Genomic DNA, 16,643 nt, shown 5'->3' with positions numbered 1-16,643 from the left:
TCTATAGATTACAGTTTCCTGGGTAAACTATACGTCACATGATGGGCCGGGTAGATGCGATGTCACATGTTACGTGTATATTCTATAGATTACACGGTTTCCTGGTAAACTATACGTCACGTGATGGGCCGGGTAGATGCGATGTCACATGTTACGTGTATGTTCTATAGATTACACGGTTTCCTGGTAAACTATACGTCACATGATGGGCCGGGTAGATGCGATGTCACATGTTACGTGTATATTCTATAGGTTACATGGTTTCCTGGGTAAACTATACGTCACATGATGGGCCGGGTAGATGCGATGTCACATGTTACGTGTATATTCTATAGATTACATGGTTTCCTGGGTAAACTATACGTCACATGATGGGCCGGGTAGATGCGATGTCACATGTTACGTGTATATTCTATAGATTACATGGTTTCCTGGGTAAACTATACGTCACATGATGGGCCGGGTAGATGCGATGTCACATGTTACGTGTATATTCTATAGATTACAGGGTTTCCTGGTAAACTATACGTCACATGATGGGCCGGGTAGATGCGATGTCACATGTTACGTGTATATTCTATAGATTACACGGTTTCCTGGGTGAACTATACGTCACATGATGGGCCGGGTAGATGCGATGTCACATGTTACGTGTATATTCTATAGATTACACGGTTTCCTGGGTGAACTATACGTCACATGATGGGCCGGGTAGATGCGATGTCACATGTTACGTGTATATTCTATAGATTACATGGTTTCCTGGGTAAACTATACGTCACATGATGGGCCGGGTAGATGCGATGTCACATGTTACGTGTATGTTCTATAGATTACATGGTTTCCTGGTAAACTATACGTCACATGATGGGCCGGGTAGATGCGATGTCACATGTTACGTGTATATTCTATAGATTACACGGTTTCCTGGGTAAACTATACGTCACATGATGGGCCGGGTAGATGCGATGTCACATGTTACGTGTATATTCTATAGATTACACAGTTTCCTGGGTAAACTATACGTCACATGATGGGCCGGGTAGATGCGATGTCACATGTTACGTGTATGTTCTATAGATTACATGGTTTCCTGGGTAAACTATACGTCACATGATGGGCCGGGTAGATGCGATGTCACATGTTACGTGTATATTCTATAGATTACACAGTTTCCTGGGTAAACTATACGTCACATGATGGGCCGGGTAGATGCGATGTCACATGTTACGTGTATATTCTATAGATTACACAGTTTCCTGGGTAAACTATACGTCACATGATGGGCCGGGTAGATGCGATGTCACATGTTACGTGTATATTCTATAGATTACATGGTTTCCTGGGTAAACTATACGTCACATGATGGGCCGGGTAGATGCGATGTCACATGTTACGTGTATGTTCTATAGATTACATGGTTTCCTGGGTAAACTATACGTCACATGATGGGCCGGGTAGATACGATGTCACATGTTACGTGTATGTTCTATAGATTACATGGTTTCCTGGGTAAACTATACGTCACATGATGGGCCGGGTAGATGCGATGTCACATGTTACGTGTATATTCTATAGATTACATGGTTTCCTGGGTAAACTATACGTCACATGATGGGCCGGGTAGATGCGATGTCACATGTTACGTGTATATTCTATAGATTACACAGTTTCCTGGGTAAACTATACGTCACATGATGGGCCGGGTAGATGCGATGTCACATGTTACGTGTATATTCTATAGATTACATGGTTTCCTGGGTAAACTATACGTCACATGATGGGCCGGGTAGATGCGATGTCACATGTTACGTGTATATTCTATAGATTACATGGTTTCCTGGGTAAACTATACGTCACATGATGGGCCGGGTAGATGCGATGTCACATGTTACGTGTATATTCTATAGATTACACAGTTTCCTGGGTAAACTATACGTCACATGATGGGCCGGGTAGATGCGATGTCACATGTTACGTGTATATTCTATAGATTACATGGTTTCCTGGGTAAACTATACGTCACATGATGGGCCGGGTAGATGCGATGTCACATGTTACGTGTATATTCTATAGATTACACAGTTTCCTGGGTAAACTATACGTCACATGATGGGCCGGGTAGATGCGATGTCACATGTTACGTGTATATTCTATAGATTACATGGTTTCCTGGGTAAACTATACGTCACATGATGGGCCGGGTAGATGCGATGTCACATGTTACGTGTATATTCTATAGATTACACGGTTTCCTGGGTAAACTATACGTCACATGATGGGCCGGGTAGATGCGATGTCACATGTTACGTGTATATTCTATAGATTACACGGTTTCCTGGGTGAACTATACGTCACATGATGGGCCGGGTAGATGCGATGTCACATGTTACGTGTATATTCTATAGATTACACGGTTTCCTGGGTGAACTATACGTCACATGATGGGCCGGGTAGATACAATGTCACATGTTACGTGTATATTCTATAGATTACATGGTTTCCTGGGTAAACTATACGTCACATGATGGGCCGGGTAGATGCGATGTCACATGTTACGTGTATGTTCTATAGATTACATGGTTTCCTGGTAAACTATACGTCACATGATGGGCCGGGTAGATGCGATGTCACATGTTACGTGTATATTCTATAGATTACACGGTTTCCTGGGTGAACTATACGTCACATGATGGGCCGGGTAGATGCGATGTCACATGTTACGTGTATATTCTATAGATTACATGGTTTCCTGGTAAACTATACATCACATGATGGGCCGGGTAGATGCGATGTCACATGTTACGTGTATATTCTATAGATTACACGGTTTCCTGGGTAAACTATACGTCACATGATGGGCCGGGTGTGCGCAGTAGGCCGCGTGGCTATCCCCGGAAATGATGCAGATGTACGTCCTGAACACTGTGATGGTCTGTGTATTCATACTGTCTGATCTGGGATCTTATATTACTATACACAACAAGGCCGCACATCCCAGCTCAACGTCTAACCCATTGTCCAGGTATTTTTTTCACTCAGATCTTCTGAATATATCAACTTAAAGGGGTATTCCAGGAAAAATCTATTTTTATATATCAACATTTTCCAGAAAGATTAACAGATTTGTAAATTCTATTAAAAAATCATAATTTAGGAGCTGCTGAAGTTGAGTTGTTCTTCTCTGTCTAAGTGCTCTCTGATGACACGCGTCTCGGGAACTGTCCAGAGTAGAAGCAAATCCCCATAGCAAACGTCTTCTACTCTGTGCAGTTCCCGAGACAGACAGAGAGCACTGTTGCCAGACAGAAAAGAACAACTCAACTTCAGCAGCTGATAATTATTGGAAGGATTAAGATTTTAATCCTGGCTATTAAAGGAGTATCCGGTGCGCACTTTTCTCATTTTATCCCGTCCGGGCTGCAAAATAAAAGAAAACGCACTTTATCTTACCTGCCAACGAGCCCCCGGAGCTCCGGTACAGGTGTTCGGTCCCCGGGCTGTATTCTTCTTACTTCCTGTTAGTCCGGCACGTCACACGGAGCTTCAGCCTATCACTGGCTGAGGCGGGACATCGCTGCGGCTGGTGATAGGCTGAAGCTCCATGTGACGTGCCGGACTAACAGGAAGTAAGAAGAATACAGTCCGGGGACCCAACACCTGTACCGGAGCTCCGGGGGCTCGTTGGCAGGTAAGAGAAAGTGTGTTTTCTTTTATTTTGCAGCCCGGACAGGATAACATGAGAAAAGTGCGCGTTGGACTACTAGATCGCCGCTGTCAAAGCTGACAGCGGCGTCTATTGGGATCTATGAATGCTCCCAGGTGGGCGATGTATCGTCACCTAGACGGTATCGCGATATATCGGGATATATCGAATCGCCACACTGGTATCGCGATTCGAATCGAATCGCCAAATTCTTGGCGATTCACACCCCTAGTGTGTGTGTATGTTTATTTATTTATATATATTTTTTTTTTTCTGGAATACCCCTTTAATCGTTTTTACCATGTGACACAATCCCTGAGGAAACGGACACTCATATGTTTGGAAAGAGCGGGAGTATTACATACATCATGTAGAGTGCTGGGATTAATATGTACTACTATAAGGTGCTGCTCTAGCTGTATGGGTTGTAATCCTCTGATACAATAACCTTTCCTGTATTACAGATGAGCCTACGCGCTCCCTTAGTGGTCTGATCCTGAAGAACAATGTAAAGGCCCATTACCAGAGCTTCCCCCAGCCGGTGTCCGAGTTCATAAAGAACGAGTGTCTGAACAGCATCGGAGACGCGTCCTCCCTCATACGAGCCACCATCGGTGAGTCCGGCACAGTAACCCAGCTTTCCCTGCGTTTGACGGATGTGATGCACACATTGTATACCTGATACTCAGTGAGGGTTCTTGTATTCATACTGTCTGATCCTGAGACACATGGACACCTTCTATATCATCCCGCATACCTATAAGCCAGGTGTAATGCTTATCTGTAGCCACTTGAGGCACCATGTTTAACATCCCGCAGGATGTAAATGTACGTCCTGGTGAGCTGGTACTTAACGCACCAGAACGTACATTTACGTCCTATAAAAAAACAAGAGAATGCTTCAGCTCACCCCAGGTGCGCACGGACCGGGCGTGGACCTTGCCCACAACAGATAAGAACAAAAGAAGGAAGTCCAGCCTCCAAAACTCTGAGGATAACGTTTATTTCACCAGATGGCACATACAAGAACACAGGTACAGTGACGCGTTTCGGCCTTAAGACAAGGCCTTAGTCTTAAGGCCGAAACGCGTCACTCCACCGGTGTTCTTGTATGTGCCATCTGGTTAAATAAACGTTATCCTCCGAGTTTTTGGACGCTGGACTTCCTTCTTCTGTTCTTATTTACGTCCTATGCATAATTGTGAGCATCGGTGCGATGCTCGGGTCATGAACGGCAGGTCCCGGCTGCTTATAGCAAACAGGGACCTGCCGGTAATGGCGGACATCCACGATCGCGGATGTCAGATCACGGCAATACAGATCACGGCATCTGCAGCATTGCGAACACTAAAATGGATGATCGGATCGCCCGCAACGCTGCCGTGGCGATCCGATCACCCAGCATGGCAGCCAGAGGTCCCCTCACCTGGCTCCGCTGCCTTCCACGGATCTTCTGCTCTGGTCTGCGATCGAGCAGAGCAGAAGATGACCGATAACACTGATCAGTGCTGTGTCCTATACATAGCACTGAACAGTATTAGCAATCGAATGATTGCTATAAATAGTCCCATGTGGGGACTATTAAAGTGTAAAAGTTAAAAATAAATACAAATTTAAATAAATAAATAAATAAATGTGAAAAAACCCCTCCCCCTATAAAAACATAAATTGTCCCATTTTCCCTATTTCGCCCCCAAAAAGTGTGGGGGAAAAAAATAATTAGATACATATTTGGTATCACCGCATGCCTAAATATCCCAACTATTAAAATAAAATGTTAATGATACCGTACAGTGAACGGCGTGAACGTGTAAAAAAAAAAAAAAAAAAAAGCCAAATTAGCTTATTTTATTCCAAAAAAAGTATTAAAAATGTATTAAACGTTTTATATAAGCAAATATGGTATCAATAAAAAGTACAGATCACGGCGCAAAAAATTAGCCCTCATACCGCCGCTTATACGGAAAAATGAAAAAGTTATAGGTCTTGAAAATAGGGGGATCTTAAACGTACTAATTTGGTAAAAAAAGTTTGCGTTTTTTTTTTTTTTTTTTAACGCAACAGTAATAGTAAAGTATGTTATCACGGGTATCGTTTTAATCGTATTGACCCAAAGAATAAAGAACAAGTCACTTTTTACCGTAAATTGTACGGCGTGAAAACGAAACCTTCCAAAATTTGCTAAATTGCTGTTTTCTTTTTAATTTCCCCACACAAATAGTATTTTTTTGGTTGCGCCATACATTTTATGGTAAAGTGAGTGATGGCATAAACAACGGACAACTGGTCGCACAAAAAAACAAGCTCCATACTAGTCTGTGGATGAATATATGAGAGTTATGATTTTTTGGAAGGCGAGGAGGAAAAAACGAAAACGTGAAAATTAAATTGTCTGAGTCTTTAAAGGGGTACTCCGGTGAAAAAACCTTTTTTCTTTTAAATCAACTGGTGGCAGAAAGTTAAACATATTTGTAAATTACTTCTATTAAAAAATCTTAATCCTTCCAGTACTTATTAGCTGCTGAATGCTACAGAAGAAATTCCTTTCTTTTTGGAACACTGATGACATCACGAGCACAGTGCTCTCTGCTGACATCTCTGTCCATTTTAGCAACCATGCATAGCAAATATATTATAAGGGCAGCATGGTAGCTCAGTGGTTAGCACTGCTGCCTTGCAGAGCTGGGGACTTGGGTTCAAATCCCACTAAGGACAACAATAAATAAAGCGTTATTATTATTATAACGTCAGCAGAGAGAACTGTGCTCGTGATGTCATCAGAGAGCACTGTGTTCCAAAAAGAAAAAAGAATTTCATCTGTAGTATTCAGCAGCTAATAAGTACTGGAAGGATTAAGATTTTTTTAATAGAAGTAATTTACAAATATGTTTAACTTTCTGCCACTAGTTGATTTAAAAGAAAAAAGGTTTCCACCGGAGTACCCCTTTAAGGCCCAAATGGGCTGAGTCCTTAAGGGGTTAATTTAGAACATTGTTTCCCAAGCAGTGTGCCTTCAGCTGTTGCAAAACTACAACTCCCAGCATGCACGGACAGCCTTCGGCTGTCCGTGCATGCTGGAAGTTGTAGTCTTGCAACAGCTGGAGGCACACTGCTTGGGAAACACTGATTTAGAACAATTGAAGTTGACCCAGTTTGTCCTGCTGCCTCAACCATTGTCTGATTCATACTGGATGTTTTATATGATTTTATATGATTTTTTTAATTTATTTTCTACTCCGCAGGGATCCTCATCACCACCATAGCATCAAAGGGAGAGCTGCAGACCTGGCCCGAACTTCTACCTCAGCTCTGCAACCTGCTGAACTCCGAGGACTACAACACCTGTGAGGTAATGGTCATTGGGATAGGAGGAGTCTGGTCATATTGTGTATTTCGTGGGCCGTGTCCGTGTGGGCTGCTTTGGTTGGTCTGAACTGACCAGGTTTGTAATGGTTTTGTCCCTTTTGTGGCTTCTGTCCAGAATCTACAACTCGCAGCAATCTAAAACCTACATGCTGAGGGTGGCCGATTCCCAGAGGACCCTGCTTTACACCACTTGTGGGGAATGCATGGGGAACAATTCGGAGGGGGTGGTCCCCATTGACCTCATTTTATTATTTTTCTTGTCTTCCAGGGAGCATTCGGTGCCCTCCAGAAAATCTGCGAGGATTCCTCTGAACTCCTAGACAGCGATGCTCTGAACAGACCGCTGAACATCATGATCCCCAAATTTCTCCAGTTTTTCAAGCACTGCAGCCCCAAAATCAGGTTCTTCATGTCACTCTTATCAGTTTACATTCTTAAAGGGGTACTCCCGCGGAAAACTTCAATATTTTTAATTTTTTTTAATTTTTAAATCAGCTGGTGCCAGAAAGTTAAATAGATTTGTAAATCGCTTCTATTAAAAAATCTTAATCCTTCCAGTACTTTTTAGGGGCTGTATACTAAAGAGAAATCCAAAAAAGAAATGCATTTCCTCTGATGTCATAACCACAGTGCTCTCTGCTGACATCTCGGTCCATTTTAGGAACTGTCCAGAGCAGCATATGTTTGCCATGGGGATTTTCTCCTGCTCTGGACAGTTCCTAAAATGGACAGCAGGGGTCAGCAGAGAGCACTGTGGTCAGGACATCAAAAAAAAGAAATGCATTTCCTCTGATGTCCTGACCACAGTGCTCTCTGCTGACCCCTGCTGTCCATTTTAGGAACTGTCCAGAGCAGGAGAAAATCCCCATAGCGAACATATGCTGCTCTGGACAGTTCCTAAAATGGACAGCAGGGGTCAGCAGAGAGCACTGTGGTCAGGACATCAGAGGAAATGCATTTCTTTTTTTTTGATTTCTCTTTAGTATACAGCCCCTAAAAAGGATTAAGATGTTTTTTTTATAGAAGTGATTTACAAACCTGTTTAACTTTTTGGCACCAGTTGATTTAAAAAAAAAAGTTTTCCACGGGAGTACCCCTTTTTAAATTGTTGACTTGTACCCTTGTCTGAAACGCTGTATCTTCCCGCTTCCAGGTCTCATGCCATCGCCTGTGTAAACCAGTTTATTACGGACCGGGCCCAGGCTCTCATGGATAATATAGACACTTTCATTGAGGTATGGAAACAAAGTCACGGATAGGATGTCTGTGTTTTTTATTTATTTATTTTAATTTTTTGTTCGAATATTTAACCCCTTTCTTTCCTTCAGCACCTCTTTGCGCTTGCGGTGGATGAAGACCCCGAGGTCCGCAAGAACGTGTGCCGGGCGCTGGTCATGCTTCTGGAGGTGCGGATAGACCGGCTACTTCCTCACATGCACAGCATTATCCAGGTCAGTAATTATGTCTGCTCCTCCTTGGCTTTGTCACATTAGAGCACTGTTTCCCAACCAGGGTGCCTCCAGCTGTTGCAAAACTACAACTCCCAGCATGGCCCGGACAGCCTTCGGCTGTCCGGGCCATGCTGGGAGTTGTAGTTTTGCAACAGCTGGAGGCACCCTGGTTGGGAAACACAGCCTCAGCACTCAGTTCTGTCTTCTCTTCCTTCTCCAGTACATGCTGCAGAGGACGCAGGACAGTGATGAAAATGTGGCGCTGGAAGCCTGTGAGTTCTGGTTGACGCTGGCTGATCAACCCATCTGTAAGGACGCCCTGTCCAGTCACCTGCTGCAGTGAGTACACAACTTGTATACAACCCCATGGGCGGGGGATTTGTACTTTTATTGAAGGTGTATCATGGCAAAGAAGATAGAGACGGGAAAAAATATAATTCAGCTCACCACCCAATGCTGACATCAGTATACAGGACTGCGGCTGTAGTGCGGCACGGCAGGAGTTCTTGGAGCATGGACAATACAGGCCGTATCCTGTATGATATGGACTAGGGATCTACCGATATCGGTGGAGGTTAGGGCCAATAGCCGATAACTTATACCGATATTCCGGTATAAGTTATCGGCTATTTATCCCCCCGCGACACCGCTGCAGATCATTGATTTAAAGCGGGAGCTTTAAATCAATGCACTGCAGTGGCTTTTGCGGTGCCATAGGCCGCCGCTGCCACCCGCTTCTCTCCCCCTGCCTGTCCAGGGGTCCCGAGTCCTATGACCGCCACCGCTCCCCCCCCCGACCCGCCGCACCGCAACCGCCCCCCCGACCCACCGCACCGGGGTCCACTGTACATCTGGCTCCGGTGGCGACCCACCGCACCGGGGTCCACTCTACATCTGGCTCCGGTGGCGTCCTCCTGAGCTGTCACTGTGCGCACTGACGGGGACGTCACGTCGCGCACGTCACTTCACTGCGCACAGCGTAACGCAGGACGCAGCAGGAGCAAGAAGTAGCGTGGGCCCCGGGAAAAGTTAATTATAAAACCGGGGATGGGGGAGACAATGGGGGCGGGGCGGTGGGGGGTGCAACGCGGGTCGGGGGGCTGTCGCGGTGGAGTGCGGCGGGTCGGGGGCGGTGCGGGGCATTATTGGCCTATCGGCAAGGTAATTGCCAATACCGATAATGCCCAAAATCGTGATTATCGGCTGATAATATCAGCCATACCGATAATCGGTCGATCCCTAATATGGACGAAAGAAAAATAGGAGGGGTCCAGCTCACAAAAAATTAAAACTTAAAGTTTACTGCTTGAGGTTAAAACATGAACAAAAAAAGAAAAAGAAAAAAAGCTATAAGTGCATTAACCCCTTAAGGACCGGAGGTTTTTCCGTTTTTGCATTTTCGTTTTTTGCTCCTTGCCTTTAAAAAATCATAACTCTTTCAAATTTACACCTAAAAATCCATATGATGGCTTATTTTTTGCGCCACCAATTCTACTTTGTAATGACGTCAGTCATTTTGCCCAAAAATCTATGGTGAAGCGGGAAAAAAAATCATTGTGCGACAAAATTTAAAAAAAACGCTGTTTTGTAACTTTTGGGGGCTTCCGTTTCTACGTAGTACATTTTTCGGTAAAAATGACACCTGATATGTATTCTGTAGGTCCATACGATTAAAATGATCCCCTACTTATATAGGTTTGATTTTGTCGGACTTCTGGAAAAAATCATAACTACATGCAGGAAAATTAATACGTTTAAAATTGTCATCTTCTGACCCCTATAACTTTTTTATTTTTCCGTGTATGGGGCGGTATGAGGACTCATTTTTTGCGCCGCGATCTGAAGTTTTTAACGGTACCATTTTTGCATTGATAGGACTTATTGATCGCTTTTTATTCATTTTTTCATGATATAAAAAGTGACCAAAAATGCACTATTTTGGACTTTGGAATTTTTTTGCGCGCACGCCATTGACCGTGCGGTTTAATTAACGATATATTTTTATAATTCGGACATTTCCGCACGCGGCGATACCATTTATGTTTATTTTTATTTTTATTTACACTGTGTTTTTTCTTTTATGGGAAAAGGGGGGTGATTCAAACTTTTAATAGGGAAGGGGTTAAATGATGTTTATTCACTTTTTTTTTGCACTTTTTTTTGCAGTGTTATAGGTCCCATAGGGACCTATAACACTGCACACACTGATCTTTTACATTGATCACTGGTTTCTCATAAGAAACCAGTGATCGATGATTCTGCCGCATGACTGCTCATGCCTGGATCTCAGGCACTGAGCAGTCATTCGGCGATCGGACAGCGAGGAGGCAGGTAGGGGCCCTCCCGCTGTCCTGTCAGCTGTTCGGGATGCCGCGATTTCACCGCGGCTATCCCGAACAGCCCACTGAGCTAGCCGGCATGCTTTCGGTTTCACTTTAGACGCGGCGTTCAACTTTGAACGCCGCGTCTAAAGGGTTAATAGCGCGCGGCACAGCGATCAATGCCGCGCGCTATTAGCCACGGGTCCCGGCCGTTGTTAGAGGCCGGGCCCGAACCGCTATGACGCGGGGCCACGCCGTGGCCCCGCGTTATAGATCGGGAGTGGACACATGACGTTCCAGTACGTCATGTGTCCTTAAGGGGTTAAAAACAAAACTCCGACGTGTTTTGAACTTCCAAAGAATTCTTAGTCATGGTCATGACTAAGAACTCTTAGGAAGTTCGAAAGGCGTCTGAGTTTTGTTTTTAATGCACTTATAGCTTTTTTTTTTTTTTTTTTCAGGTCTTAACCTCAAGCAGTAAAAGTTATGTTTTAATTTTTTGTGAGTTGGACCCCTCCTATTTTTGTTTCGTCCATGGCCAAGGAGGGTTACTGAAACAGCTGTCTACATATCCCTAGCCATGTCACAAGGCATGTTAACATGTGCAGTGTTTTCTGCAGATTTGATGCTGTGTTTAATCATTTAGTTACATTAATTTACAGTGTAAAATCTGCAGCAAACACTGTTCATGTAAATGTACCCTAATGCGTCAGTCATTGACTTAGAGTAGACCTAATTTGCATATAGTTACACTGCAAGCACTTCCTGTTAGGCTATGTTCACACGGCAAAATTTCTGTGTGATAGATTCCGCAGCAGCAGAGTCCCATTGGTTTCAATATGATTCTGCTGTGCTTTTCACATAGCAGAATTTCGTTGTCTGCAGAAAGAATAGACATGTCTATTTCTGTGGACTCCGCACGGATTGCATTGCCTTCTATTGCCTTCTAGTTTGACTGAGAATACGAGGTGGTGCAAGTTTCGTTACTTGCCTGGTCTTTTACGGGGTGGAATGATATTCTGGTTTCCCCATATAGACAGTGAATACGCAGGAAGTTGAGCCAGAAATATGATTTCTCTTGCAGGCTCATTCCCATCCTGGTGAACGGAATGAAATATAATGAGATAGACATCATCCTCTTGAAGGTGAGTGCATATGTTCCTTGACTGTTTCCTACACAAGTTGTTTTCTGGCTGCTGCCTAAGGCATTGTTCACATCACGCTTTTTATGTTTATTTTGAGAAATAGACACCACAGTTAATACGGGGTCTTTATGTACGCAAAAAATACATGTCGCAGGTAATACTGGGCTGCGTTCTCAAAAATTGCATAAAATATGCATCGATATACACATGGCATGACTATCACGCAACCAGAGGAACATTGTGAGCAGCTTTGAAACACACGAAGGGTATCTGGTTGTGCGATAGTCATCTGAGCTCCCACAATTCATTGCTCCCAGGAAACCAGGAGAAAGCAGAGTTCTGCTTTACGTAATAATGTAACGGACCATGACAGGAAACATACAAAGCAACTTTCTGAAATATAGTGGTCATAAGCTCACCCACCCTCGATTGATGAGATGACTCTGCTTATGATGTCCCAGCCTATAGAGCAAAGCTGACAAGTGAGCTGCAAACAAAAACAGAAAAGCCAGGTGACCAGCGTGAGAACTGCAATATTTCTGGATTCATTTTATCATTTAGAAAGTCATGTGAAAAATAAAAAAGTAAAATGTTTTTGTTCTCCAAAAGGAAGGCCCTGGTTTAAAGGAAAACTGTCCGCTTTCTCCCCCCGCACTAACCAGCGGTATTGGTTGATAGTGCGGTGGACGCTGATCAGTTTGATGCTTACCGTGCCCGGATCCGCCCCGCCGTTCGGCCCTAATCTTCTATTTCTCGAGCACTTCATTGGGGGACACTGGACCATGGGTATATGCTGCTTGCCACTAGAAGGCTGACACTTGGCAAAAAACAAAAGAAGGCTGGCTCTTCCCGGCAGGATATACCCGCCTACTGGCTCTGAGCAACTCGGTTTCAGCTTAGTGTCAGAGGAGGCTAGACGCAGCTGTGGAGCTCTCCAGACCTGCTCTTTCTTTTGTTTTTTTTTCCTAGTATCAGGTTCAGTTTAGAATTTCTCTCCCTTTTTTGTTTTATCTAGCGTGGGGCGACAGGAGCATGGCGCTGCCTGATCCCCCACATGCGAGCTATGTGCATCATGGATGGGCCGTTAACCCCTCCTCGCCAGCAGCCAGTGCCTGGTGGTGTACCTAGGGTCCGGGTCCCCCATTCGCCCCTGTTCGCCATGGCTGCTAAAGGCAGGTGGCACCAGCTGGTAGAAGACGCCTCTCAGGCTCTCAGGGTAAGTATGGAGGTCCCTTGTGGTAAGTGTTTTTTTTTTTCATTTCCTCAGCTACAAACCCCCCTCCACTACCTTTTTTTTCCCCCATGGACCGGGGGTCTTTAATACAAAGGGGGCAGTAGCCAAAGTGGGTTCTTTATTCGGGGGGCAGCTACGCAACAGAGAGGTTACCCCTCTCTCTCTCCCCTCTCTGTGGGCCCTGCTCGGCCGGCGGGGGGTTAACTTCATAGGGGTTAGACTTCCCCTGCTCTCGGCTGAAGGGGAGTTCTCCTAGCCCTTAGAGGTTTGCTTTGCACGGCTGCAGCCTTCTACCTCCGGGCTGATCCCTACTGTGCCGAGCGCCACTTTAATTTAGCCCGCAGCTCCGGCCTGCATCGCGAGCGCCACGCTTTTTCCGCAGGTCCGGAGCTGCAGGCAGTTCATTAATTGAGCCCGCGGCCTGCACTTAGCTCCTCCCACTTCCTCGCGTTGGCATTGCTGCCAGCCCTCTTCAGCCCCACCCCCCTCGGCCTCTCCGATTCTAGCGCGCTCCCTCCTCCTATCACCCAGGAGCGCATGCAGCACAGGGGGCTGGCTTTCTGGAGGCACCCTATGACGGTCAGTTTCTCCTTCCTTTCTTCCCGGGGGGGGGGGGGGGACGTTCTGTGTGACCCATTGTTTCCCTCTGCCGGCATTTTGCTTCTTCGTCCCGCTGAGACACAGGCACCGCAGGTCCTCCAGCTGTTTCTAGGATCCTCTCCGGACACAGGCACCTGGGTGAGATTACTCCTTGTCTGTGGATTGTCTGACCTACTGGTGCTTCCTAATGTCCGACCCCAGTACCGCCCCCCCCCCCCTCTTCCCGGCAGGCTGCTTCTGCGCTGGTCACTTACTATGCCTGCTCAGGCTGTAAGACCAAACATCCAGGCGGTTCCTCCAAACCCACCTGCATGCTCGGCGCGTCCCTGCGCCCCCCAGCTTCCGCCCAGGGCGGTCCTCCAGACGGCGGGCGGTCTGATTCCGCTCCGGAATGGGTCCCTGGTGGTCCCCTGGACCTCCTTCGCCCTTCCCTATCTCTTCCCTCCCCTTCCACTCCTTCCCCGGGTCGTCCGTAAGCTCAAGGCGGAGGAGGTCTCGGCCATTCTGGTGGCTCCAGACTGGCCCCGTCGCGTGTGGTACGCAGACTTGGTCAGCCTTGTGGCAGGCGTTCCCTTCCGTCTTCCGGACCATCCCGACCTTCTCTCCCCGGGACCCCTCTGCCACTCTCTTTGATGGCGTGGCGGTTGAGACCGCAGTTTTGAGGGCTCGGGGGTTTTCCTCCCGTGTTATCCGGACTATGCTCCGTGCCCGTAAGCCCTCGTACTCCAAGATTTACCACCACACCTGGCGGGCGTATTTCCGTTGGTGTGAGGCCCGTTCTCTTTCTCCCACTTCCTTCTCTCTGCCTAATCTCCTGTCCTTCCTACAGTCCGGCCTGGAGACACGCCTTGCCCTAGGTTCCTTTTAAGGGGCAGGTTTCTGCCCTATCGATCCTCTTTCAACGCCCTCTGGCGTCTGACCTTCATGTTTGCACCTTTTTGCAAAGTGTGGCCCACGAGGTCCCTCCTCTTCGGTCCCCCCACCGCACCTTGGGACCTTAACCTTGTTTTGGATGTCCTTCAGGGCACTCCGTTTGAGCCTCTGGCTCAGGAATCTCTCTGTTTTCTATCCTGGAAGGTGGCCTTTCTGGTCGCAGTCACTTCTCTGCGCCGGGTTTCGGAGCTATCCGCCCTCTCCTGCGGTTCCCCCTTTCTGGTTCTTCACCAGGATAAGGTGGTTCTTCAGCCGGTACCCTCTTTCCAGCCTAAGGTGGTGTCTGCCTTCCACCTGAACGAGGACATCTTGTTGCCCTCCTTTTGTCCGTCTCCCTCCCATCCGAGAGAGCGCCGCCTTCACAAGCTGGACTTGGTCCGGGCTGTACGGACCTATTTGTCGGTCACCTCTTCCTTTTGGTGTAGTGACTCCCTGTTTGTGCTCCACGATGGGAGGCGCAAGGGGCTCCCGGCCTCGAAGTCCACGATCTCCCGGTTGATCCGTTCTGCCATTTCAGAGGCGTACCGCTGCAAGGGTCAGGTGCCTCCTTTCCGCGGGACGGCTCACTCCACCTGAGCGGTGGGGGCCTCCTGGGCGGTCTGTCATGGGGCCTCGGCCCTGCAGGTGTGCAAGGCCGCGACTTGGTCGTCCCTGCATACCTTTACCAAGTTTTACAGGGTTCATACTTTTGCATCCTCCGACGCAGGCCTAGGCCACAAGGTTTTGCAGGCAGCGGTTCGAGATTCCGCCTGAACCTTCTTCTGTTGGGGTTGGTTTGCCCTCCCAGGGACTGCTTTAGGACGTCCCATGGTCCTGCGTCCCCCAATGAAGCGCTCGAGAAAAGTAGAATTTTGTACTTACTGTAAATTCTCTTTCTCAGAGCTTCTATTGGGGGACACAGCACCCACCCATTGTCTTGTTTGCGGCCAGCGGGTTTCCGCCTTTCCGGGGCGGGGTGTTCCACTTTTGGTCGGTTCCCCTTTTTCTGGGTGTTGTGTTCGACAGTTTTTTCGGGGTTGGCTCTCCTTCTGCTTTGGGACTGAAAATGAGTTGCTCAGAGCCAGTAGGCGGGTATATCCTGCCGGGAGGAGCTAGCCTTTTGTTTTTTGCCTAGTGTCAGCTTCCTAGTGCAAGTGTCAGCCTCCTAGCAGCATGTACCCATGGTCCTGTGTCCCCCAATAGAAGCTCCGAGAAAGAGAATTTACGGTAAGTACAAAATTCTACTTTTTCGGGATATGCTAATGAGGTGCTAACTTGCACCGGCCGGGCTAACTGGCACTCTGAAGTCACCGTTTCTGGCCGCAGCGCCACCCAGCTCATCAATATTGAGGAATATTGATGAGCTGGGTGGCACTGCGGCCAGAAACGCTGATGTCAGAGTGCCAGTTAGCCTGGCCAGTGCAAGTTAGCATCTAATTAGCATATACCGAAAATAGAAGATTTTGGCCGAACGGCGGGGCGGATCCGGGCACGGTATGCATCAAATTGATCAGCGTCCACCGCACTACCAGCCAGTACCACTGGTTAGTGCGGGGGGAGCAATATGACAGTTTTCCTTTTAAATGAGATTTTCTGATGATAAAATGTAAGTTTCAGGTCATAAAGGCTTAGTGCATGAGATTAGTAATTCTGTTATTACTTGATCCTCAGGGTGACGTGGAGGAGGATGAGACCGTCCCGGACAGTGAGCAGGACATTAAGCCGCGGTTCCACAAGTCTCGCACTGTGACTCTGCAACACGAAGAAGAGCGAGTGGAAGGAGAGGATGATGGCGACGATGAAGATGATGACGACGACACATTGTCCGATTGGAATCTGAGTATGTATTGCTCCTTTAGTGCAGGGTCTTCACATTATCAATCTACTGTGATGCAGCATCTTCCTCCT

General features: G+C 46.8%; 1 protein-coding gene and 1 non-coding gene across 5 annotated transcripts in view; both read left to right on the top strand.

Moving 5' to 3' along the window:
- Nucleotides 1-16,643, top strand: part of TNPO2 (transportin 2) — a 43,739-nt gene that overhangs the window by 15,265 nt on the left and 11,831 nt on the right. For all 4 annotated transcript variants that reach the window (XM_056570322.1, XM_056570323.1, XM_056570325.1 and 1 more), the window contains exons 4-11: nucleotides 4,171-4,320; nucleotides 6,949-7,055; nucleotides 7,341-7,474; nucleotides 8,226-8,307; nucleotides 8,401-8,523; nucleotides 8,744-8,862; nucleotides 11,929-11,989; nucleotides 16,407-16,575. In XM_056570322.1, coding sequence (XP_056426297.1) covers nucleotides 4,171-4,320; nucleotides 6,949-7,055; nucleotides 7,341-7,474; nucleotides 8,226-8,307; nucleotides 8,401-8,523; nucleotides 8,744-8,862; nucleotides 11,929-11,989; nucleotides 16,407-16,575 — 945 coding nt within the window. The remainder of the gene's footprint in view (nucleotides 1-4,170; nucleotides 4,321-6,948; nucleotides 7,056-7,340; nucleotides 7,475-8,225; nucleotides 8,308-8,400; nucleotides 8,524-8,743; nucleotides 8,863-11,928; nucleotides 11,990-16,406; nucleotides 16,576-16,643) is intronic.
- Nucleotides 4,359-4,428, top strand: LOC130268168 (small nucleolar RNA SNORD41). The gene has a single exon (XR_008843524.1). It is a non-coding gene; the product is annotated as a small nucleolar RNA SNORD41 (small nucleolar RNA).

The sequence above is a fragment of the Hyla sarda genome, chromosome 4 (assembly GCF_029499605.1).
Source record: "Hyla sarda isolate aHylSar1 chromosome 4, aHylSar1.hap1, whole genome shotgun sequence".
Lineage (NCBI taxonomy): Eukaryota > Metazoa > Chordata > Amphibia > Anura > Hylidae > Hyla > Hyla sarda.
This window is presented reverse-complemented; position numbering and strand designations above follow the sequence as displayed.